This window comes from Delphinus delphis, chromosome 3 (assembly GCF_949987515.2).
Source record: "Delphinus delphis chromosome 3, mDelDel1.2, whole genome shotgun sequence".
Lineage (NCBI taxonomy): Eukaryota > Metazoa > Chordata > Mammalia > Artiodactyla > Delphinidae > Delphinus > Delphinus delphis.
This window is the reverse complement of record NC_082685.1, coordinates 146,510,460-146,535,916: the sequence shown is the minus strand read 5'-3', so window position 1 is coordinate 146,535,916 and position 25,457 is coordinate 146,510,460. Positions and strand designations below refer to the sequence as shown.

General features: G+C 46.7%; 1 protein-coding gene across 1 annotated transcript in view; it reads right to left on the bottom strand.

Moving 5' to 3' along the window:
- Positions 1–225: 225 nt before the first annotated feature.
- MTMR12 (myotubularin related protein 12) overlaps positions 226–25,457 on the bottom strand; it is a 65,658-nt gene continuing 40,426 nt past the window's right edge. The window contains exons 8-16 of the mRNA XM_060009631.1: positions 22,604–22,679; positions 16,069–16,175; positions 15,288–15,412; positions 13,743–13,821; positions 11,886–11,956; positions 9,509–9,681; positions 6,999–7,166; positions 5,985–6,146; positions 226–3,058 (exon numbers count right to left, since the gene is read on the bottom strand). Coding sequence (XP_059865614.1) covers positions 2,489–3,058; positions 5,985–6,146; positions 6,999–7,166; positions 9,509–9,681; positions 11,886–11,956; positions 13,743–13,821; positions 15,288–15,412; positions 16,069–16,175; positions 22,604–22,679 — 1,531 coding nt within the window. The 3' untranslated portion in view covers positions 226–2,488. The remainder of the gene's footprint in view (positions 3,059–5,984; positions 6,147–6,998; positions 7,167–9,508; positions 9,682–11,885; positions 11,957–13,742; positions 13,822–15,287; positions 15,413–16,068; positions 16,176–22,603; positions 22,680–25,457) is intronic.

The following is a 25,457-nucleotide window of genomic DNA, read 5'->3' as shown; positions in this document are numbered from 1 at the left end:
GTGATATTTAATTCCAGGGACTAAAAAAACCTTTTCCCTTTACTCACCCTGTAGGGCTCCTACCCTATTTTATTTTTCGTCACAGGATTTTATCTCCTCCTGAAATTCCAAATCTTTATTTGGTTATTGGTTTCCCACCCACCCACCAACCAATCGACCACCCACAGACACACACACACTGACTAAATGAAAGTAATTATTCCATGTTATATCCACCACAGCAAATACAGTATTGTAAATTGTGCTTTAATTTCTGCAATCGGATATGATGCAGTGAAATACAAGTATAAACTCTCATTGTACATCCAGAAAATAAAAAGCACATTTATACAGATTTAGCCCAACAGCTTATTCCCTTTTTTAAAAAACGTTTTGAATGTAATTAAAGCTAATTTATCTTCAGTGTAAAAACTTGGAGGTATAAACAAACTCAAGATATTACATACAGGAAGTTAATGTACATTTCCAAACGTGCACAGTGCAGCATTTCAGACAAAGTAAATGGTCTCATTTCAGCTTTTACTGGTAAGCATAATCCACATCTCAATCTTGAATAAAAACGTCACAATATCTAAACCCACTGAGAATCCTGTACACAAATACGGCTTTATAGAAATCTGATTTCAAATATAAATACATAAACTGTCATGACCTTACGTGTTACAACAGCTTATTTTTCTATCGTAATTTTATAAAAAAAAAAATCATAGAAAAATATTTCAATGCACATTCAACCACTATGACAGGGGCCGTGACCTTGTGCCTTTAAACCATACCTTATGGAGTGTAAAGCATCACACCAGGCATTTTTGGAATGAAAATTACTAAGATCTTAAGACTGAAGAGGCTACTGTATAAATATTCCCATTATAATATGGTAACAAAACTAGTTAGCTCCATAGTGTACCTGGGAGGCAGTGGGGCAGACAAGGGAGGTTAGTGCTAGTTTAAGAAGGCCCACAGAACGTACAAGAAGGTAGCCAACGAACTAGGGTCATTTTAAAATCCCCACTGCAAGCCCAACACTGACCTTACTCGTGAGACTCTTAAGGCAACCAAGACTGGGCATGTGTTTGGCCCCAGATGCATGAATCCTACCCTCCCCTCAATCTCCACTGTCATGGTGCGGGGAGGACTGCAAAGCAATTTCTTGTGTGTACAAAAGACGATTCAGTGCAAACCGAGAAACTCCTCTTTGTCAATAGTTTCAAAATTTCTTATTGCCCTTAAGCAACTGAAAGTTTTTCTAAACAGACAATATTCAAATTGGGATCTACACTGGAGAACGAATGGATATAAAAGGCAAACTTTCGATAGGAAACATTCTAATGCGAGATAATTTCTTTCCCCTTCCTTTTGTGGAATTGAACAGGGTTCCATGGAGAATGAAAAAACTGGTCCTTACAAAGTGTACTTTCCTGCATTTAAAAAATATATATCATTTAGACAGCAGATCCAGGAAGGTTACCAGGCATAGTCAAGTTTCTTCTATGGCTTTTTAAATCGCTGAGGTACTATGTGATCACCATCACTTCTGATATTTCTGCTTGACCGCTTCCCTATGAAAGCTACGCTCAACAGCGATCCTACTCATCAGTCTATAAGGTAACAGAATCTGGGGAAACCGTCCTGAGGACGGCGGGCACAGACGCTTGACGCCCCGGCGTGCTATTAGGAAAAGGCAAAGCAACTGCTTTCAAACACTGCACGCCTCCAGAAAAGTGGAAGCTCTTCTGGGCAAACCAAAGGGAGTCCCCCAGTTTGCCCAAAAGGTTTAGCAGCAAGATCCCGGGACCACGTGCACCAAGGTGGGCAGCGTGCAGGGGCAGTGGCGAGTGGTACAGAGCAGGCGGGGGACCCGGGGCTGCCGGCCCCCGAGCCAGTCCCCCGTCCCACATAAAGTGACACAGCCTGAGGATGCTCGGAAACATCAGGATGGTGACACGCGTGGCAAGAGGACGCAGAAAGGAAAGACGCTAAGGTTTGGAAGTGAAGGCCATACATCTAAACGCCTCTGTTTGAATCTCTCAACTTGCCACACACACATCAGGTAAAGTTGGACTTGTTCCAAGCCGAGATGGGCTAGAGAGACACTTACTACTCCCGACGACTGGATAAATCACGCTGGCACAGCAAAGATCTGAAGACAGTATGGAGTCCAAGCACATCTTACCAAGGCCCTTTCTAAGTAGTAAACCAGCTACCGCAGGGTCTGTATGATACTAATGCAGAAGACACTGGCCACAGTTGTATTATGGGTCAAGCAGTAACTCCTTTCCACTAATAATACTAGAGCTATGGTTTTAATTGCATAGTCTTTCAGAATCATGGGGGTTGGAGAGGGAAATGAGGACCAGCTCTTTTCCTGAAGGCCCAGGCTTCCTCCCAGCAGTCAGCTTCAGCGTGACAGCCCGATGCAGACAGCAGACGTGTCTGGCTCCTGCCTCAGCCTGTGACACGCCTCTCTTACCTCCACTGAGCAGACCAGTCACACATCCCCTAGATCCACAAACTCATCTTCTCGCTTGGCCAAGTCTTCTTCATCTCCCAGAGCTTTCCACCCGCTGGTGGGCAGGACTGGCTTGGAGGAATGGCGCTGCAGCAGCGCAAAAGGGAACAAGGAGGACAGGCGGGCCGAGGTCCTCAGCAGCGAGGCGGCCTCTGCCTGGAGGGCCTCCTGGCTGTGGTGTCTCTCCTCGATTTTCTCCTGTAGGCGCTGGACTTCCTCCATCGTCTCCAAGAGTTTGCTCAGGGTGGCCACTCTGCCACCACCCAGGATTTGGGCCTCTGGAATCCACCGCAAGTAGCGCTGGGCCCACACTTTGATCTCTGGCCCCTCGATGTGAGGCAGCAGTAGCCCGTGGTAGTTGGGGGGCTTGCTGCGCCAGCTGTCGTAGAACTCTCGGAAGTTGTCCTGCAGCTCCTCAGAGGAATTAATCAGTTTGCTAATTCTCTTGCCCAGAAGGTTTTTAATTAAATGATCTGTTTCTTCCCTGAAAAATCCTCTTTTGGGAGATGATTTAGATTGGGTGAGTGGCAAAGAAAGTTGTCGTTGATGCTTTGAGAGAAAACACAAATAAAAATCTCTGGTTAGCTGGACAGCACGGTGACAGCTGCTCCCATCAAGGCAGAATCCTGCTTTAACAGAAGTCATGAGATATCAGAACTGCCCCGTGAACGTAAGTTCATTGCAACGCTATCACACGCAGAGAGAAAGCAGCGGCGGGCAGGGGTTTCTTGTTTATGCCACAATGCACGTGTCAGGTGCACACTGGGTGTATAAACAAATGGGTGAAACCAGGTGCGGGGCGTTAAGTACTTGTGAAGGACAAGCTTAAGTTAAGATAGGCTGATGATGATTTAGGGGAGTTTGGGGATGAGGCCTATTCATTTTTGAAAGGAGCAATATGTTTCTTCTTTGAGAAATTTACAGTGTTCGCTTTCACAATAGTCTGAACACCACCTGTGAGGAAGTGCTGCCGACAACCTGAAGAGCCTGTCACTCCACTGAAATAATGTGTAGGCTTAACTTGTAGGCTACTGGGCATCCAGTGGGAGGTCAAGCCTAAGTCAAAAAGATTCTGGACAGAGACAGACGGGAGCAAAAGAAACCTGAGGACTGGCTAAGCAGGCTGGATGTGCCTCTCTGATGAGCTGCACGGAGCAGAAAACGTGAGAGCATTTACACTTTTGCCCTCGTCGGTAACTCCACCTGCAGCCAAAGCAACGTGTTGCGTTTGGGGATGCACTGCGAAAGGGCTGTGAAGATGGTCAAGACAGTTACGAGGGACCCCTGGTGCCCAAAGGAGAAGGTAAAAAGCTGAGGAGAAGCTGTTTCTCTCCAGCTCTTCTGCCCCTGAGGTATCCATTTGAAATCAGAATAGATAGAAGTTTCATTCTGGGGCTAGCCTCCTAACTCTCTAACATGCTCCTGCCAGTGGTTCTTCCTTATAAAAAATATTTCCTTATTATGGAATGTAGAACAACAATAAAAATACAAAGTAGAAAGCAAAACCATTCACAATACCCCAAGTCAGAGATGACCAGGATTTTTGACTTTCCATCTGGGGGCAGGAGAGCCGAAGGCCAGGAGTCGGGGGCCGGCCTCTTCTCTCCAGTGATCCAGGTGAGTCAGGGATCAGGGGAAGCAGGTGGAACCTAACAGCCACAGAGTGTTCACTGCCTACCGGGTTCTGTGCTCAGCGCTTAACGTGCAACCACTTACCCAGTTCTCAAAGTCACTATTACTGCCCCCATTTTACAGATGAGAAAACTAAGGCACAGAGGTTAAGTAACTGCAAAGGCCCCAGCTACCAAGTGCCAGACGTGGTTTCACGACCACAGTCTGGCTCCAGAGCCTGGACTCTTAACAGAGCTCTCCTTGTCTTGCAAGCCCCTCTCTGAAGCCCTAAGTGAACGGAGCGTTCCAGACAGGCCAGGTGTGAACAGCACTGTGCCCCCAGAGCCTGGTCAAGGCCTAGGGCTGAGGCTGGGACCCCACACCTGAGTGGACCCCGTGGTCACGAGTGGTAATTCCCAGGGCAGTGCATCGTGCTGGCCGGCCACGGCTCTTTGGTCTCTACAGAACTACTCCAAGGTCACCTGTCCACTCAACAAGAGGCCCCGAGCCTGACGCCCAGATGCCTCACCAAACGGCTTCACAGGTCCTCGTTGGCCCAGCGCCAGCTCTGCATTAGCTAGTACAAGCCGAGATGCCCCAACCCTGCAGCTTAAGTCTCTCCCACTGGCCAGCTCCTGGAACCTAGGTCCTCTGCTCCCATCTACAAGAAGGGACACTTAGAACAACGGGGCCTGGGCAGAGAAATGGACTCTAGTCTTACCGAGTGGAGCTTTTATTTTCTCCCTTCCGTCTCTGAGTCTCTGAGGGCCTGGAGCAGCTCTGCAATCCTGACCAGGCGGGAAGTGTGTGTGCGGCCACCAGGGGGCACAGCACGCTGACAAAAACTGACCTCCGGCCAAACTGCTCTGGAGCGCAGGGCAGTTCTGGCCCAACAGACAGGAAAGAGGTTGAGCCAGGAGGGCAAACACCCAGCCTGGGCTTGAGGACCCTTGAAGGGCGAAGCATCAGCTCTAAGTTATCCAGCAGCTGTGCCTTCTGCGAGTGCTGGCTTTGGCTCACCTGGGTCCCCAAGCCCCTTTAGAACGGAGCCAGCTCCCACAGCAGGACGGGCTGGGCTCCCAGGAGCCCCGTGGGATGGCGGGATCAGAAGGATGGCGGTGGAGAAGGCAGTGACGCGCACCGACTTGTGACTGGCCACCACTGGCCACCCCGCTCTCCCTTTCATGGGGTCAGGGGGCTGGCAGGGGGTCCAGGTCAGGAGACTGAACGGGAAATGCCATGTAAATCACGCATCACCCAGGGAGCGTCGGGGTTAATAACTAGTAAGGTCAGGAACAAATATCTAAAGGGAGGCCCAAATAATTTGATGCCTGTCGTTTTCAGCCCAGGTCTGCAAACAACAGCCCGCGGGCCCAATCTGGCCTGGTGCCTGCTTTTGTAAATACTGGAACACAGCCAGGCCTGTCTGCTTACGGGGCGTCTGTGGCTGTTTTCGAGCTCCAACAGCATGCGGGAAGTTGTGCCAGAGACTTTGTGGCCCCTGACAGAACACGTTAGTCGCAAACACCATTGTTAGCGTGAAGAGAGGCCTGGCTATTAAAGATGTGAACCGGTACAGATGGCACAGTAGAGCCCACACCGTGATCGCCATCCCCTCTACTCTACCAACCGCACGCGGGCAGGGGCGAGATGCTCGACTCCACGCAGCAGCCCCGGCGACACTCAGCTAATGGCTACGTCTCATCAGGACAGACGCTGGCCTGCTGAAGGCAAAGGATTCTCGGGGGCCCTGACAATCTGCCCGTCACGATCTCGACTGCAGACTGTGTCCGTGTATCTCTCATCCTTACAGACATGGGGATCTCTGCGCAGACGAAGGGGGTTAGACATGTGCACATCTTACTTTGAAATGCGTTCCTTTCCGCTGGCCTTTGTCCAGTTTTGGCTTTTCCACGTAAAGAGGGTTTTTGAGCAACGTCTGGGCTTTGGGTTCGAACTGCACAGACCAGTCCCACACGGTGAGGAGATTCAAAGGCTTGCTTTGTGCACCCTGGCCTTCCCGGCCCTGCCAAAACAAGCACAGGTCACGGCGCTTCCAGCGGGGCTGAGGAAAGCAAACACGGCGCTGGAGACGGGCCCCAGGAAGGCACGCCCCGCCTGCCCTGAGAGCCAGCCTTCCAGGGGCTGCTCACTGCGCTAACAGCTCCGCGTGGGGAGGGGCAGGACGCGCTGCTCCCAGCGGGCCGCATGCCAGCCGCGGTCTCCCAGGACAGCACCCTTGTGAGGTCACTCCTAGTTTTCCAATTCACCTTTGGGGAAACTGAGGCTCAGAAAATGGAAGTGACCGCCTGAGGTCACGAAGCTGGTGAGCAGCGAGACTGTGTGAGTGGAGCCTGGTAAAATCCCACTGGAGGGCCAGCTCCAGCAAACCCCGAGGCCCCCAGAGGGCCGGTCAGAGCACCGATGGCGCAGACTTAAGGCCCTGGGAGCGCGGCCTCAAGGGAGACTAAAGACGTTTAAGACGGAAAGTGAAAGCCTAGCTTCCCTGCTCCGCCACAGCTCTCTTCAGAGTCACTCCAGGCATCGGGCGAGTGGAAGAGCAGGCATCTGACCTGTTCACAAAGACAACTTTTAATCTGCTTCATTCCTGGCTCTGACACTTGCTCCCGGCTCCAATATTTACCATGTGACCCGGGGCGAGTTACTCACTGTCTCAGTGCCTCAGCTCCTCAGGGATAATAATAATTCAGACCCACAGGGTGCTTGACGATTAAATATCAATACCCGGAAAGCACTCAGAACAGGGCCCAGCATATAATCACTGTTACAAAATGATCATTTTTATCATCAATCTTCTTGCACCCTACCTGTGAGACATGGCTTCTTCAATACACAGGTTCCTAAGAGGGACTCTTACCATGTTTGTATCTTTCTGATGAGGCGAATTGAAGAAGAAGGTGCTAAAGATAGGTATGTACAGGCTATCTGACAAAACGGTCAGGTACGTCTCCGTGAACTCAAACGCTGGGGGATGCTGGTGCACCAGCTGCCAGACACAGTCTAAGAAGAGCAGGAACACGGGAACCTACGTGAAAACGAGATACACGTGACTGAGGGGCACCGGCGGTCCTGGGTTCGGGGCAGCCACCTCGACAGCTGGGGAATAACCTCTCCCGGGCACTATATTCTCTGGGAAACACATTCCAGGCGATTCACATTCTCAACTCCATCCCATTACCAGCGATAAATATGGTCAACTGAAACCACACACCCGTGGATTAACATCAGGACTTGGCAGGACCTCTCTGCGTGAAAGACATTCCTGAGATGATGTAAAAATCTCCTTGTCAATCAGCACTGACAGAGGAGCACTTGCAACTGATCCTGGTAACAGGGAACACTAGCTCTGAACCTCAACAAATGAAATGCTGTTCCCCACAGAAGAATTCCACTCTTCTCATTAGTAGCACTGTGTTACAAAGAAATACTACTCAATTACTTCAAATACTGTGGATACTCCCTTCTCCACACCCCTGACAATGAGGGCGCAGAAGAGAAAGAGGACGGGAGAGAAGGCAGAAGCAGCAAAAATGAGTTTCTAACGTTTTTCACAAATGCACTTTTTTAAGCGATGGCCTCTTTTATTAGCTTCAGAGGCAAGCCCTCTAATAGCAGAGATGAGAGTTTTCGAGGGTGCCTTGTCATCCCCAACTGCTCCTCGTCCAATCACCAGTGACCCTGTCAGGTGGACAGGACAGGCCACATCACAGTCTCTCCCTTCCCGAGCTTGGCCAAGGTCTCACACACAGCTCCTGAGAGGCGGGAGCTGGGAAGCCAGCTCTTTTTTTTTTTTTTTTGCAGTACGCGGGCCTCTCACTGCTGCGGCCTCTCCCGTTGCGGAGCACAGGCTCCGGACGCGCAGGCTCAGCGGCCATGGCTCACGGGCCCAGCCGCTCCGGGCATGTGGGATCTTCCCGGACTGGGGCACGAACCCGTGTCCCCTGCATCAGGCAGGCAGACTCTCAACCACTGCACCACCAGGGAAGCCCGGAAGCCAGCTCTTGAATCAAAGTCCAGTGCCGTGTCAATTACATCACAAAGCAGACCACCCAGTTTTCTATCAAAACTCCAGTATGTCAGTGTTGAGATGAAAAGAAAGGTCTACATGGGCAACTTTATTTCACACCTCATTTTATGTTCAAGAGCATACTTAAATAGAGCGTAAAATGTTTGGACCTCATTGTACAGTCAGGGAAATGGGCTCACAAAGTACGGGTGACTCCTCCCAACACTGGGTAAACAGACCTGATCTGCTCTCGGGCTCTTGCTCCACTAGACACGGTGCCTGTCAGTCCCCCTTTTCTCAAGATATACAAACTATACGAGATATACAAAAGCACACTCTTCCCCACACAGTATCAGCTCTTTCTGCCCGTCATGTTATTTGAGTCCCATTAACCTTTCAAATTAGTATCTCAGAAACGCAAGGTCCCTTTCAAGACTGAAAGATGGTGATGTCCATTCAGCCCAATGGGACACGGATGAGTACAGAACTGTCCTGAAAGAAACTGCAGGCCTAGTGAGAGGGGGCTGGGTCTCCCAGGACACACCAAGCCCTTATGGGCAAGAGCCACGTCTCTGTTTCCACAGCCACTGTGTCAAGCTGTCCAGCACCGCAGACAGACGTGCTTATTACCTGGGGTAAGAAAAACCACCAGTCGCCCTGCTAGCATACGTTACCTCTGCAGGTGATCTAATTAAAGTTCACCTGTTTTCATTTTTCTTTCCACAGTCGTTAATAATGCAGCCAAAGGAGTTTGCACCGCTGTAACCTAGACAAGTACACCCCAACCTGGGGGGCTCATTTTCACTAACTGAACTGTAACACTAACTCTCCAGTGCTTGAATTCGGAGGCCCAGACCTGCAGCTACCATGGCGAAGGCCTTGGTACTGGATAGCATTCACATAACCCTGTGCTTTATTTTGAAAGGGTTTACTGCAAGGAAAATTTACTTTGCGTTATTATGTATTTTCTGTAGGAAACTTGTACCCTAAATGTTCATTTTTTTTTTGCAAAGACTAAATTAACAGAAACTGTGGGAGTCTCTCTCACTGAGTTCATTTTTATTTAAGTTTTACAAATCAGTATTACTTCCACCATGAAATATAATAGCCCCCTGGGGTACACAATTTAGAAGAGAAGACTCTGAACACACCTGTTAATAAACACCCCTCTCCCCTGGGAAGAGTTTCAATAGTGTTTCAAGCATTGAAAGGCATCTAGCAGTGCACTGACCTCAGCCTTCCTGACAAGCCCCTAAAAGGCGAGCACTTTGCAGGCAGGAGCCCTCGGTCGGAAGACAGATGAATGAAGAGACGGGGCTCTGCTTCCCCATGGCTGCCGGGTCTGTGATGGGGACACTCACCTCCTCCTTGTCACTCTGACGTAGATGGTTGCAGCGGTCCAGGAAGCAGTGTCCGCCCACGATCCACTCCTTCTGGACAAGGCTCTGGAAACCGAACCTGGTTCGACAGTGGGGGTCCATCATCACTTGCACCAGAGAGGAAACGAGGCAGCAGAGGTCGGAAGCGTTCTCCTCTGGGGTGGAGGGAGGCCCAGCAGCAGCGTGGAGAGGAAGGAGGGTACCAAGTGTTAAAGAGCTGCAGAGGGCTCGCACAGGCACAGGTAACAGCAGGGGCCTCAACACCAGCGCCTCCCACTGACGGTCAAGCGCTAATTCTCCAAAGGCCAGGGCCAGTGGGGAAAAAACGGTAATGTTTTCAGATTGAGAGACAAATAGCTTCTAGCCTGGCTGGCACTGGTTCCAGCACACACTGGCACTAAAGATGGATTGGTTACTGATGAATAAATGCAGCATGGCAAACCCACTGTCAGAATGCGGGGTCCAAATGTGCTACACGATGAGGGCACAATCAGATACATCATGGCACTCGCTGGGCTCCACAGACCAAGTTCAAAACCCTTCCAGCTGGTGTGTCAGGGTCTCCATCACTGAACTCATTGTTCCAAGGCAAAACTGCTTCTCAGCCACCTTTCCTCCACTACCTCTGCTTCGGAGAAAGGGTAGCATTCCTGGATTGCACCAAAATGCTCTGATTCTCAGCTCTACGGCTCTTTCCATTTCTGTCTGGGAGCACAGAGGGGCCCGCTTCTTTCTGCCTAGCCTAGAGGAGAAACTCTCCACAGTAAGTATAAGCCATGTGCCCACCCCTGGGGTGCACGGTACAAAACCACACGATGAAAATTCTGCTCACATCCCGGTTCACCATAAATGACTCACAGCAAATAAAAACATACATCTACATCCGTGCATTTGTCTTAGTTTTAAGGTCCTAAAAGTCAAGGTCTACAGCCCTGTGGTTTCTACTTTACACAAGAAGTGCAACTCAAGGTGCTATTTTAAAATGTCCACGAGGACAATGGTGCTGGTAGCCATGGGTTTAGAGAAACTTCAGAACGAATTCTACGTAGGGAGGTGTTTGCACTGTTAAACTCTCCTCCTGAACCCCGGGTCACGAAGCACTACAGAGCCACGCTTACACTGTGCTCCTACTTCTCCTCCAGGAAACAAGCCTAAACAATGGGAACACATGGGTTCAGAAGAAGCAGATTTTTATATTTGTCTTTCTTGTGCTATCACCTTCCAAAACAAGTTTCATTTTTTAAGAGAATCTTCCTTCTTGCGTATGAAGGGTGTTAACAGTACACATGCGAGTCCTAGGAAGAGCAGCTAGAGAATGAGACTTCAGAGGTACAACTCAGCAGTCCTTCGGGGAGTGAGGAGAGCTCAGCCTCACCCGCTAAAGATCCCCATTTCATTCTACGCAACTCTGGGATTGGTGCAGTCTGGCCCTGGGTACTTGCACCTCTCAGCCCCCCAATCTTCATCCCTCCTTTTCACCAGTTACTCAGTACTCTGTTCTGCCGTTGTTAATTAGATCTTTTTCAATAACACCCTTAGGCCTGCTCTCTCAAACTTCTAGAAGGCAGAGGCATAGAGCTCTGTACATGGGAGGTGCTCAGTGCATGTATTAAAATTTAAGTCAGAAGGTACAGAAATCACAGGTGGACACATTTCCAGTCTGCTCACAGAAGCTAAATTCTAGCAGTCATGGAGAGTGTCAGAAAAATGATAAAAGCCTGAGGGGATGAAAGCATGGGACAGTCTACTTAATGTAAAGCATGGGGCTATAAGAAACTTTAAATATTCAAAACAGCAGATAATATTTTAGCTCAGATCTAACCAATTCCACCAACAATCTTTGTGGCATGAGGTTTACACTTCTTTTACACATTCTGGGTGTGTATATCCTGTCCACATGTACAGGAAGTTAAGTCCACGGAAGAAAAGGGAATCGCGGTCCACACCAATCGTGGTGGCAACTGCACGAAGTTGTCAGACACAAAGATGTAAAAATAACAATTAAACCATCCATGGGTCTCTTCATACAAAAACGATCATCCAAAGATTTTAACTTTGAGTTAATATAAAACAAAACCTCAAAATATGAGGAAATGTGAGCTTTGGTAAAGATACCAAACAATTCCTTCTTGGGCTGCGAATAGGTCTGCCGAGTTCCAAGTGAAAGAATTTATTTTTAAACTATAACAATGAACTCCAAAGCAGAGCATTCCAAGGTCAGGGTAAAAAGAATGGAAGGATTTCTACACCAGCTCCCTCCTTCTACAAGACAATTCCACTTACATAAATCTCTATATACAGAAACAGAATCCCAAGTAAAGGAAAAAGGAAACCACCCTTTGTGCTTTAAATATATTACCTAAAAGAAGAACGTTCATGTTTTGCGCTTCTAGACATTCTATAATCTCTATTGCTTTTTTCAGGCAGCGTCTACATAGGAGAGAGGCAAGAAAAACAGGTATTAGTTCCTGAGCTTAGTATCATGAACAATAAGAAATTTAGAGGCATCTGACATGATCTTCAGTTTTCTATCTCATTTACTGTTTCATGCTGAAGATCTCCAAAAAGAAACAAATTATCATTCATGCTATTCAGATACTACAAGACACTCATCTGCTTATTAGAAACTTAAAATTTTCAGAAGGGATTTCCAAAATGGATGTAAAAATGTTGCTACGTGATTCCTAAACTAGCAATACTTATTGCAAATTCGTATCTGAGTGTGTTGGTGAGTCCCAGTAAGACCCACATCTGGAGGCTGTGCTGCAGGTCCATTTTGTTAACTCAAGGTCATGGGCTAAATGTGTTGGTGTGGCTGGAAAGGCCTAGTGTGCCCTGAAACCCCTTTGTCTCTCTCGACGCAGCTGCGTTTGAGACTGTTGCCGCTGCCAGCAGCTCTGCCTTCTGCACTGGTAACCCTGCAGCAGTGGCGCCTCCCTGGGCTCTTCACCGGCTTAGGGACACTCACCTCTACCCACCCCATGGAAGGAAAGGTCCTTTTATTTTATAACATTCATCACAATACTTGCAATTATATATTCAAATTAAGGACATGCAGCAGGCTCCTCAAAACCTATTTGTTAAAAAGTTTTTGGAGGCCTGAGGCTCCTTTGCACAAACTCCCAGGCAGATGTGAGAGAGGATGCCGAGCTAGGTGCAAGGGAGGAGTCTTCTCTTCGGAGCTGTTGTCTCCCCTGCTCTCACCCCGTCATCATTTCTGTTTTGCGCCTCCCTTTGCCCTCTCCTCTACTTAAGGGCAACAGACAGAAGCTATTCAAAATGGGAAGTAGGAAAGGGAATAAAATTCTGTTTTCTCAGAATCTCTACTTAACTCCGAAATGAAAAATAACTAATTGGCATTAATGACAGTAAAAAAAAAATTTTAATAGGTAAGAGACATATAAGATACAGAATTCTTCTAAAAAGGTATTCAGTAAAAAACTCAGCATCCGGGTAATTCCCTGGAGGTCTAGTGGTTAGGACTCCGCACTTTCACTGCAAGGGTGTGGGTTCCATCCCTGGTCTCGGCCAAAAACAAAAACAAACCCAGAAACTCAGCATCCCTCCCCTTCTCAATCCCCAGATTCCTCCCTGGGGGTGAGCGCTGCTGCTCAATTAGAAAGCTGGGTTGCCACGTCCCCTTTTTTGTAGGCTTCCCATCCCTAGTCTATAGTCTAGGGAGCAGATCTCTGTATGGACAGGTAGCATGTCTGTAAATTCTTATCAGATGTGCACAGAAATAATAAATAATGAATGTAAAAGCCAGCTGAGCCCTGAACAGAATATGTGATCTAAGAATATTTAACCGTGAAATAGAAAACAGTTAAATTATTTGTCAGGTTGCTTTACTACTTTTTTAAAATTTCTGGCTGCCTTGGGTCTTCATTGCTGAGCGTGGGCTTTCTCCAATTGCGGTGAGCGGGGGCTACTCTTTGTTGTGGTGCGCGGGCTTCTCACTGCAGTGGCTTCTCTTGTTGCAGAGCACAGGCTCTAGGCGCGCGGGCTTCAGTAGTTGTGGCTCGTGGGCTCTAGAGTGCAGGCTCAGTAGTTGTGGCGCATGAGCTTAGTTGCTCCGCGGCATGTGGGATCTTCTCGAACCCGTGTCCCCTGCATTGGCAGGTGGATTCTTAACCACTGTGCCACCAGGGAAGTCCTGCTCTACTACTTTGGCTTAGAGAACTGTGTAATTCATGAGCAAAACAACGCCTTGAAATACCTGATTATGTCAAGCCAGCTGCTACTTTCCAGCAGGGAAAACCATTTTATATCTGTGTCCCAAAATTCGGTACTATTATCTGAAAAAAGGAAAAAGAGTAAAGAAGTCAGGCACTGTTTGCTGCTGTGCCTCTGCTGTAAAACCTGTGCTGTTCAGAGGTGCTGCCCCAGACTAGGCTGAGAATCCAGCATTTCAAACCTTCAGCTGAAATTGTTTTTGAACTGTAAACCCCTGGAATGGTGTGGTAGTCAAAAATAGACTTTCATTGCTCAAGTAAAAAGTGCCCTACAATCTGTATACTAAGCCACAGTCCACCCTGTAACTCAACAAGGAGAGTAACATGCTTTAGGCAGACAAGAGTCGACATCCAGGCTGCTGCTCTTAGAAGAGGAAGATGCAACAGGCCACGTCCTAATGCCAAGGAGGCCTGAGGGAAGAGCTAGCTTCTGCTGGAATCCTAAACACACACGTTTACCTTGCACGCCAGACACAATCCCCCCAACCCACCTTGATACAGAAGCCCTGGATTTTACAGAAGTCTACTGCATGTCAGAGTTGCAAACTCAAATCACTGAGAAGGCAGATACCCCTGCAAAGTACTGGATGGTGAAAACAGAAGCGGAGAATCACAGTCCTGGATCAACTAGTGCAATTTCTTACTTCTCCGCCAGGTGCCTGCTTTTTATAAACCTATTTTATAACACACAGCACAGTGTGTTCTAATTAGAGGTACACACTTGTTTCCCTTGGTGTCATATTCATCTTTATCTCCAATGCCTAGCATAGTTAGTGTGTATAATGGAAATTCAACAAATGTTGACTGACTGAATGAATAAATCCTAAATCAGACCACTAGGCTAAAAAGTCAAAGTTAGGAAAAGCTACCTATAAGTGTGACAAATCTCAGAGGGTAAACACTCATTCAAGAGTGAAGAGAATCAACAGGTGACTGACTTTGATTAAATCTGATTCAAGTTCTGAACTGTTCACACTGGGCAGCCTGGGCAGGGAAGTGGTGGTGGCTAGGATGGGCATATTTCATTTTCTACTTTGCACATTTCAGATTAACTGAATGTTTTTTACACTGTAAAAAATATATATATATATGCTCAATTGGAAAAAAAATAAAATATTTCCACTTGGTGAGGGAGGAGTCCATTTAATAAGCCACTAAGGAAAACAAACAGACGATTCACTTTACAAAATAGCCGGTGAATACAGGTACTGCACAGTTCTACAACTTTTAAGGGAGAAGCTCAACGCTCACCACTGGGGAAGGAAGAGAGGAGGACGGTGGCTCTGTGTTCACTGCCCTGAGAAGGCGCAGTGGGGCAAGAGCCTGGAGCAAAATGGCGGCAGCAAGTGTACCGAGGGCAGCTGGCCCCGTGGTGACTGGCCCCTCCGCTCCGTGACACCAGCCCTCACGGCTGGGAACCTCTGTGTACAGCCATGAGGAACCCAGGGGAATGGCACCGACTTTCACCTGATCCACGCGGCATGTCTTTCCCCATCTGACAGAAAGTTTTTGCTCGGCATTCTTCTCACCTATCAGAAACAGCTGTTTAAATTTAGAGTAGGCCGTCTGGATTTCCTGCAGGGATAGGAAGTTGCTTGACAGATCTTCAGTTTTAACAATTTCATAGGGTGGCCTGTGGATGGTCTTATAAATTCTAGGTAACAAAAAGTAACAAGAGATTAGAAGAGCAGGCATGAGTTAGAAAGAGTTCGTTTTTCCTGAGCACTTCCTGGGTGCCCAGGTCTGTGTGAAGAGCTCCCACTGAATCCTCCCCAAAGAGGCAACTACTGCCTGCTGCCGCTCCCAGCCAGCAGAGGTGGGGATGCAGGAACAAGGGGCAGAGCCACCCGGCCCAAGATTATGAAGTTTATCACCTGGAAGAGCCAGGATTTGAACCAAGGCAATTTAACTCCAAAGTCTACTCCTTTTCTGTTTTTAAATTCATCCAGCTTAGTTTTTTTTAAACTTTTAATTTTGAAAATTTTCAAACATGCAGAAAAGCAGAAAAGCATAACACAGTGACATATACCTTGACCTAGATTTGACAGCTGTCAACATTACAGAAATCATGCCACTTCCCCCAAATGCTGCATCGTGCACCTCTAAAAACAATGCAGCTGAGGTGCTTCATGATTATGTTACACTCACTCCTTTCAAATTAAAGACGACCACTCTAAACTGTATCCCCAGCATGAAGTGCTTTATCAGCAGGTAAACTGAAATGGACCAACTACCAAGAACTGTTCCCTGCTTCTCGGAAGACAAAAACTGAGCTAACTAAACGATAACAAAATGTACAACAGTACCGACCCATCCAAGAAGTTCTTTTGGATTTGTAAAACGCCATCATCCTGTTCTTTGGGCAGTGCTGACATTTTCAAAAGGGCACATCCGCTGTGGCAGGACCAACACCATATCTGCAAAGGGGAATAAAGGTTTTCCAGATGTAACGTAAACCACCTAACAGAGGACAGGTAAGCTTAGCATTTGAATTCATACAGGGAAATGTACACCTTCAATATGAAATAGCTGAATATATTCAACTTTGTTATGCCTAGGAATAAATGTGTTATACTCATAATGAAAAAGGCTGATTTAGTCTTAAAGACAACAACAACAGAAACTCAGGTCTAGGTGGTCACACTCAGACTCGCTTATAGCCTAACATTACCTTTTGACTTGGCTTTAGTGCTGGGAACCTGGATGATGATGATAAAAACAACAACATCATCATCATCATTATTAGGATTATTAGGATAGAAACGATCACTGGAGTGCAGCTCATTATCTCAGGATTTTACATGAATTAAGTCATTTAATTCTCACAGTCACACTCTGAGACAGGTATAAGTATTATCCCCACTAACGACAAGAAACTGAGGCTTGGAGAGACCGAATAACTTCCCCAAGGTGCACAGACAGTGCAGCAGTGACTTCTCAAGGCCCTGCTCCACTTGGATGGCCAAAAGGGGGCAGCTCCCACCGTTAGAGAAAGTCCACACAAGAAAGCATGGGAAGTTGGTTATTCAACATACATTGGTAAGAGACTTGTACATGCAAGGCACTGAATTAGGTTGTGAGAGGATGGAAAGAGGGCTAAGGTACTTCGTCTACCTTCAAGGTGCTTATATCCTAAAAGGGGAAATAAATTTGCAAATATAATAGGAAGTAGAATGTGGCAAACCACAGGAGAAGGGGATTTCAATGAACAACAAAGGGACGGCAACAGAGAAAGAAATCATATGAATGCCCGTAAGTGACTGATTCAAGTGTTTAGGCATTTTTCTGGATACAGTGGGAGTTTCATTTGTTTGCTCTGCTGTATAGGAACACAAGGAGATTAGAACTGACTAGGGGGCAAAGTAACCTGCCAGGAGAGCCTGTAATGGAGAAGAGGGGAAGATTGGTTGGGGCCGGGGAGCACGGCTGTGGATTTTGTGCCCCGTATAAAGGTCTGGTTAAGGGTTCAACGGTGGCGAAAGCCCAGCACTGCTCTGCTGACCAAGCCTTCGGGCCCTGGCTCAAAGGCAGACCAGGAGGATTTCAGCTGCCCAGAGAGGTCCCCTCTTGCCAGTCATCTGCACCGTAGAGACCACACACTGGCGTGCCAGCAGCATCCTGGGCTGGAGATCAGAGATCAGCAAACCCAGGCGATATTCTGCACTACGCTTAGAAAGTCAGAAAGAGGAACCGGTTTGGGGTTTCAGGGGAAGATGATGAATCAGTATTGGGTATGCTGGGTGCCTAGTGCCCACAGGACATCTGTGTGAAGATACTGAGGAGACTCCCAAGATGAGGATTATGACTTAGGAGAAGAAGGCAGGACTGCAGCTCTGGACACAGGAGCTGCCTGCCAGCTTCAGTGGAAGAGACGTGAGCCCACCCCGGAGCGAGGCCACAGGGACGCAGAACTGCTTCAGGAGCTGCCCAAAGAGCACCGACTCTGTAAGATCCTAACAAGACGGAAGTGTTGGAACAGTGAGACAAATCAGCGGGCCCCTTGCTTCCCTCTTACCCCCTTTTCCAACGTCACGCCCAGGCACTCCTGCCCCCCGGTGGGTGCAGCTCACTCTGAGATGGGGGGGACACACTCTTATCCATGACTCGTGACACGTTCTAGGAAGTTAAGTGTTCTTAAGCCTTTTTATCTCCTCTCCTGGGGCAGAAAGAATCTGCTCTTGGTGACATTCAACCACAGCTCATTTCCTATTTGGGGCTCAACTGTCACCTCCCAGCTGAGGCACAAAGGGACAATTCCCTTACATTCGCTGTTTGAAACAGTAAATAGAAAACAAGCAAAATTCTTGGTCCGAGAGAGACTTCTCACAGGAATTTAGCAAAAGACATATGTCTTCTCCTATTGTAATATGTACAATTTCTGTCTGAGAAAGAGCCACAGGGTTCTTAGTAAGAATGACTTGACAACACACAAGAATCAATGTGATAATCCTGTTTATTTGGTAGATCATTTTTTTTCATTATTCATTATTTGGTAGATCTTTTTTTTTTGGTCTTTTTTAAATTGAAGTATAGCTGATGTACCATATAAGTTACAGGTGTACGATATAGTGAGTCACAATTTTTAAAGCTTATACTCCATTTATAGTTACTATAAAACGTTGGCTATATTACCCATGGTGTTCAATATACCCTTGCAGCTTACTTTATACCTAATAGCTTGTACCTTACTTGGTACATCTTAAGGTGTCTCTCTTAATAGAGCCAAAGAGCTTTAGGGGAGCCTCTACAATTGGAGGCTAGAAAGCAGCGTAAGAAAGAAGGAAAGGAACCACTAAGGAGGTAAGAGGACCAAGACAGCATCGTGTTTCCAAAGCCAAGATAGGAATTTAAAAGGCAAAAAAGGCGGGGGGGGGGGGTTCACCCAGAACTACAGTGACTGACGGTGTGGAGAACGGGGGCCACCCAGGCTCAGTGACTCTGAGCGTCAACAGCAGAGTGGGGGCAGGCAGAAGCCCTGCTGCAAGAGGAAAGGGGGTAGAGGCAAGCAGAGAGAATCGGTACAGTCCTGAAGTACAGGCAGTGCAGGCAAGGAGAACAAGCCCGCGCTCAACTGTTAAGGAAGGGCTTCTTCAGGTGAGGGAGACTTGAGAATGCCTTCAAGAGAGCAGAATCTCCGGAGATACACGAGGAAGGGGCAGAGTGACGGAAGACAAATCCAGGGCAGAGGAGATCAAGAGCCTGGGCAGAGGTCTGGGTCGGAGATGAAGGAGCACAGAGAGACCACAGGAGGAGGAGGGAGGTCTTGTCGCTCGCTCTCCAAGACCCCTCGGGACTAAGGGAAAGGTGGTCGATGACAGTAAGAGAGGGTGGGATCGCCAACTTAAAGAGAATGAAAAAATGGCTACCCTGGCCCCAGGGAAGAACGACGCAGGAACCAGAGGGAGTCACTGACAGGCTGCTGAGCAGAACAGGGGCCCAAGTGAAGCAAGGTAACAGTTTTCACGTATCCCATTAAAACGCTCTGCTGTTTGGTCTGAACAATCTGTAGCAATGTTCACTAGCCCCGCAGCAAAAGCATAAATACTCAGGACTGGAGTACAGCAGAGGGTCCAGGAGGCCACAGTCTCTAGAATGGCAGCAAGGGCATGACTGAAATCACAAATGATGCAGGTCTTCCCCGAACAGGAGTTAAGTGGAGGCAGGAAAGACCAGACTAGATGAAAAGTCAGGGTGAAAAAGCAGAGATACGGAAATGTTCTCAGACTAGCGATAACGGCTGTACAACGTTGTGAACATATTCACTGTCACCAGTGGTAAATTTTACGTGATGTGTATTGAGAGCTGTGCTCCCTGAGTGAATGTGTAAACTCCATTTTGTGTAGTATTTTTCCACTGTCCATGCATCACAAGCTCCACTACGACTTTCAGGACACATCATTATGGCTGATCTAATAAAATGAGAATGCCTTCCTACAGTTTCTATCAAAGTTCTGTTGCGGACTCCTCAGGACAGGTCTTCTCAGGACAGTTTCTACTTCTCAGCCCCAAGGCCTGGCTAGAACAGAGAGTAGTGAAATTTCATATAATGCTGGATGGAGAAGCAGCCTATTCCCAAGTGTGTGGACAATTCATCTTGGTTTCTTCCCACAGAGCATACCCCTTCTCCTAGAGTCATCTATGAAAGGTTGACGGATGAAGACCCTCATGTTCATTCTTCTAAAACATTCTCAAAATGTTGTCTACAGATCCCAAGACCCTCCCTTACAGGTGGTCTGAGAATATTACTAAGATATAATTTGTCTTTTTCACTGTGTTGACATTGGCACTGATAGTGTTACAACTGCTGGTGCCTTGGTACCGACCAAGGTATTGCTACCAACAGCACTGGTCGCCACTGTATTCTTCACTGCCACAAACTTGAAGAAAAATAATTGTTTCACTTCAGAATGTCCATAATGAAGAACTAAACATTATGAATTATATTAATCTTGATCACTACATTTAATATTTAATACTAATATTTTTTATATTCTGTGTGATGGAGTGGAAACAAAGCATGGAAGTGTTTGTCTCAGGGAAAAGCACCTATGAGACTGACTCGAGAGCTGAGCTACCTGCTGTATTCTTGTAACTGAAAGAGTGAATGACAGACAAACTACGGGTGTTCAGACTTTGGTATCTGGCAGACATTCATTCTTTAGGGGAAAAAAACCCAAAAAAGAAGAATGAAGTGAGCCTATCCCCTTAAGGAAAACAACTGACAATTTGTTGCCAATGATAAAAGTTGAACTTTCAAGCAAAAATTAGAATTTTGTAAAACAAGTCTCTGCCTTTTTAGCTGGACAAATTCCCAATATTTAAAGACTTTCCTGATGAGACAGGGATGATATTAACAAACGTGATTTTTATCTAAGAAAGCATGTCAATATTTGGATGACCTGGGACTTCCCTGGTGGCGCAGTGGTTAAGAATCTGCCTGCCAATGCAGGGGACACGGGTTCGAGCCCTGGTCCGGGAAGATCCCACATGCCGCGGAGCAACTAAGCCCGTGTGCCACAACTACTGAGCCTGTGCTCTAGAGCCCGTGAGCCACAACAACTGAGCCCACATACCACAACTACTGAAGCCCGCGCGCCTAGAGCCCGTGCTCAGCAACAAGAGAAGCCACTGCAATGAGAAGCCTGCGCGCTCTAACAAAGAGTAGCCCCCGCTCACCGCAACTAGAGAAAGCCCGTGCGCAGCAACGAAGACCCAACGCAGCCAAAAATAAAAATAAATAAATTTATTTTTTTAAAAAAATTTGTATGACCTGTATAACCTAGTGAGCTAATACTTTCTAAACGACCAATGTATTATGTTTTTAAATCATGCATGTTTTAAGACCCATTCAAAGTACAAGACAGACCAATGGATTTTAATTTAGCAGTGAATGAAAAGTTCATTGACTATGTTTTCAGATTCCTTATTGCAATTAATCTTTATGAAACCACCACTTAGCAATTTTTCGGTATACTGTCAAAGAATAATATTTTCATATTCTCTGAAAAGGCTATTAAATACTCCTCCCTTTCCCAAATACACATCCGTGTGAGGCTGGATTTTCTTCATGTACTTCAACCACACCCTAATATACCACAACAGACTGAAGGAAGTAAGAAGATGTGAGAATGTAGCTGTCTTCTATTTTCAAAAATGTAAAACAGTACTATTCTATTTTTTTGGTTTGGACAATATAGTTATTTTTCACAGAAATTTTTATGTTAACATGTAATGAGTTTTTTACTAAAATAAACATTAAGCAGTTTTTCAGTTTTAATCTCTAATATGGCAAATATCAACAGATACAACCACATAAACAAAAACTCTTTGAGACCCTCAATGCTTTTTAAGAGTGTAAAGAGTCCTGAGACCAGAAAGTTTGAGAACCACTGCTCTAAATCAAAGGTGGCACACTGGTGGCACGTGAACCAACTCTGGCCCAAAGACATGCTTTTTAAACATGTGAATCAGTTGTGAACAGCTGCACACATTTAGAGATCGGGAAAACTCACATAAAAATCCACGTCTCTGATTTCTCCTGCGAAGTCTGGACATCTGGCAAGACCAGGCCCGTATTCCCACATGGCACAAACGGGCCGGCAGAGAAGAGCAGCCAGCCCTTCATCCAGGCAGAGGGTCTCTGCTTCATTGCAAGGACCACACTCATTACCCACCTGGCCTGCATACACTTCTGGGCATGTGACCCCTGCTTAGACATGTCACCTCCCATTACAGGAGTGACCTTTTTGGTGAACCAGCCATGTGCATAGCACAGCATTTGTCTGTAATTCTCATTCTGTACTCAATTCCCTGCAGGCTTGGCAACTCCCAACTGCCAATCAGAAACTGGAATAACTGCCAGGGTCTTGCTTTCTCTGATCAGTGACACACTAAATATGGCTCCCATCCCAGTCTATTCTGTGAAAACTAAGCAAGCTCTGCATGTTGTCTCTGGGAGGAAACTCGGCCATGCCCATTCAAGATTAATTGGTGTGGGCCAAGAGGAACCTTAAACTCTACTACCCTTACGGGTCGGCTCAGCCTCAAAACAATTTAGGTGTTAAATTAGGCTGGCTTTCAACACCAGACTGGCCTGTAATCCCCCAAAAGCTCTTTAAAGATGTCTCTGCTAAGAACTCCAGTGCATCTGTGAAAACTTTAGAACTCTGACCCCAGGAACCTCATTATCAAAGAGGCTCCTCTAGGGAGTCCCTAAGATATTTTTAGATTGCTCTTGGACTGAGGACAAACTCTTTAATACCAAAGCCAAGGGCTTTAAGTAGGATAATCTGCCAGGATGGGCCAATGAGCAAGCCATGCATTTAGGGTTTCCAGATGCACTTACTGGTATGCCATGACCATGGAAGCGTGGCACGTCCTCCTCAGGAAGAGGGGTGGGGACAACAAAGTATGCTGGCAACCTAGAAGAAAGAGATGTCATCGGTTTTAGTGCTGGAGTTAATTCATTAAATATGAAAGCTCAACGTCAATGAACACAGGAAGTTAAGCAGAGTGTCATGACATGGACCACATTTCCCTCTTAAGAAGAACCAGTGCAGATGAACCGTCTCTGTCGAAATCAATCAGGAATCTAAATCCTAGCTCTGCCTCTGATTCTGTGTAACCCTAGGTAAGTTGCCCCACCTCTCTGGGTCTGTTTCCTCATGAATAAAATCACCATGGCAATGTACTCATCAAAATCCAGACCGTAGGAAACTAACTATCAGTCAAGTGGCCTGGTTTCTTCAAATAAACTGCAAGAAAAAGCTAATAGTGTGAGACTCTATAGATTAAGAAGTTTAAGAAACCTATCAGTTTTCAAGATATCAATCTCATCGAATCTTTTTTTTTTGGCTGCGTTGGGTCTTCGTTGCTGCACGTGGGCTTTCTCTACTTGTGGCGAGCAAGGGGTACTCTTCGTTGCAGTGGGCAGGCTTCTTATTGTGGTGGCTTCTCTTGTTGTGGAGCACAGGCTCCAGGCACGCAGCCTTCAGTAGCTGCGGCACATGGGCCCTAGAGCACGCGGGCTTCAGTAGTTACAGCGCATGGGCTCAGTAGTTGTGGCTCGCGGGCTCTAGAGCACAGGCTCAGCAGTTGTGGCACACGGGCTTAGTTGCTCCACGACATGTGGGACCTTTCCAGACCAGGATTGAACTCGTGTCCCCTGCATTGGCAGGTGGATTCTTAACCACTGAGCCATCAGGGAAGTCCCTCACTGAATCTTGATTAATGATAAAACAGATAAAACGATGAAAAATAAATTGTTTTGAGAATTTATAAAACAATGGGAAAAATCTCAACACTTGACTGGGTACTGAATGATATTAAGGAATCAAATGTTAAATGTGAAAGGTGTGATAATGCTTTTATGTTTATAAAAAGAGTCCTTCATCCTTAGAGATGTAAAACTTAAATATTTACGAATGAAATGTGATGAGCTCTAGGATTTATTTCAAAATAGTTGGGCAGGATGGGGGAGGGGGAGGGTTGGAGTAGGTAGAGGCACAGAGACTAGCCATGAGTTAGTAACTGTTGAAGCTGGGTGACGGGTTAAAGGAATTCATCAAATTCTCTTTTCTTTTATACTGCTTGAAATTTTCCACTTAAAAAAAAAAATCTTAAAGGTAATTAAAAGGAACAAAGCTCCCATAATATTGTGATGTAAAACCAGGTTTGGGAACAACTGGTCAAGGCTAAGATACCTCAGACCATTAAAACGTAGAAGAATTATTTGGCTTTAGAGGTTCCGAAGTGCTTGGAATATTTTCTTTCACGTCCGCTTGAGTGGGTGGGCTTACTATCCCTTCTTCAGGTGCTGTCACTGAAGCAAAAACCTCTTCACAGATCAATGACTCTCAAACTCAGGCTGCCTGTTAAAATCACACAGGAAGATTTAAAAATTCCCAGTGTCCAGGCTCCACCACAGAACTATGAAATATCAGAGGTGTCAAAGCTCTCCAGGTGTGTAATCAGGATGACAGCTGTTGTTCTAGAAGGTCCTGCTAGTCAAAGTGTACAGCAGCATTACCGGGACACTTAGAAGGAGAGCAGCCCCGGCCTACAGGAGCAGAATCTGCACTTTCACAAGCTCCCCAGGGGACTGGGCTGCACAGTCAACCATGAGAAGCAGCGCCTTAGATGGCAACTTACAAACAGACAAGTGTTTCCCAGCCCTCACAGGAGAGTCGCCCGTGGGCTTTGTGTAAACCAGATTCTCAGCTCCTTCCCCAGAGGCTCATTCGACAAAGTTGGGATGGGGCCACACTGCTTTAAAAAATTTCCATGACTTCCTCTACTAGTGTGGTTGAACATTTCACAAGTTAATTGTGCCTCATAAACAGTGTTTCACCAACGGGGAAAAAAATGTCAGAACCCAGTGTACTAGCGTGTGTACCATGCAGTCACTGAAGAAAGGAGGCTGCAAAGAGAGGGACAGCTCTGCACCAGTGGGGAGGTTTGTGATGTCCCCTCCTGTCCCAGTGAACTCAAGGTGGTTCTACGGAGGCTCTGCTGGGAGACTCCCGATGTCTACAAGCAACTGACCCTCCCACCTGGGACAGCACTCATTTTAGTCACCAGGAGGAGTTTTGAATACAAAGTAAACAGCCTCTCCACATATAAGCTGACCTTATTCAAGGAAGGTTGTATGATCCTCTTAGGCGCCACCTCAGTTAGGGTGAGGGAACCCCCAGAGCGACACCACCAGAGCAGCAGTGTCTTCCTGTGGCTGCATCAATTCCTAGGTTCCCCTGTGTTACACAGTCCCGACAGGGCTGAGGACCTTCTTATACCTTCACAGGGAGGTGGCATGAAGAAAGCCTTTTCAGGAGAAGGCAAAGTAGACACTCAGTTTCTTATTCTTATCCAAACTGGCCGGGGTCTTCTCTTACCACTGGGGCTTTCATTAATTTATTCACTGTTCCCAATTTATTGAGTGGGTCTTATAAGTCAGGCACTATACTTGGTACTGAGGATATAAAGATGAACCAAAACAGTGTCCTTGATTCCCCAGGACTGATGGGCTGCAGAAACAAACATTAACCAAATGGTGATACAGATAAGAATAAACTCACGATCGGAGGAGGTGCTAAGGAGAGAGGCACACAGTGCAATGAAAGCTCTCACGGGAGACCTCATCTAGTCTTGGGAAGACTCCCTAAAAGAGACACCTGGGCAGAGATCTGACCGATGAAGTGGAG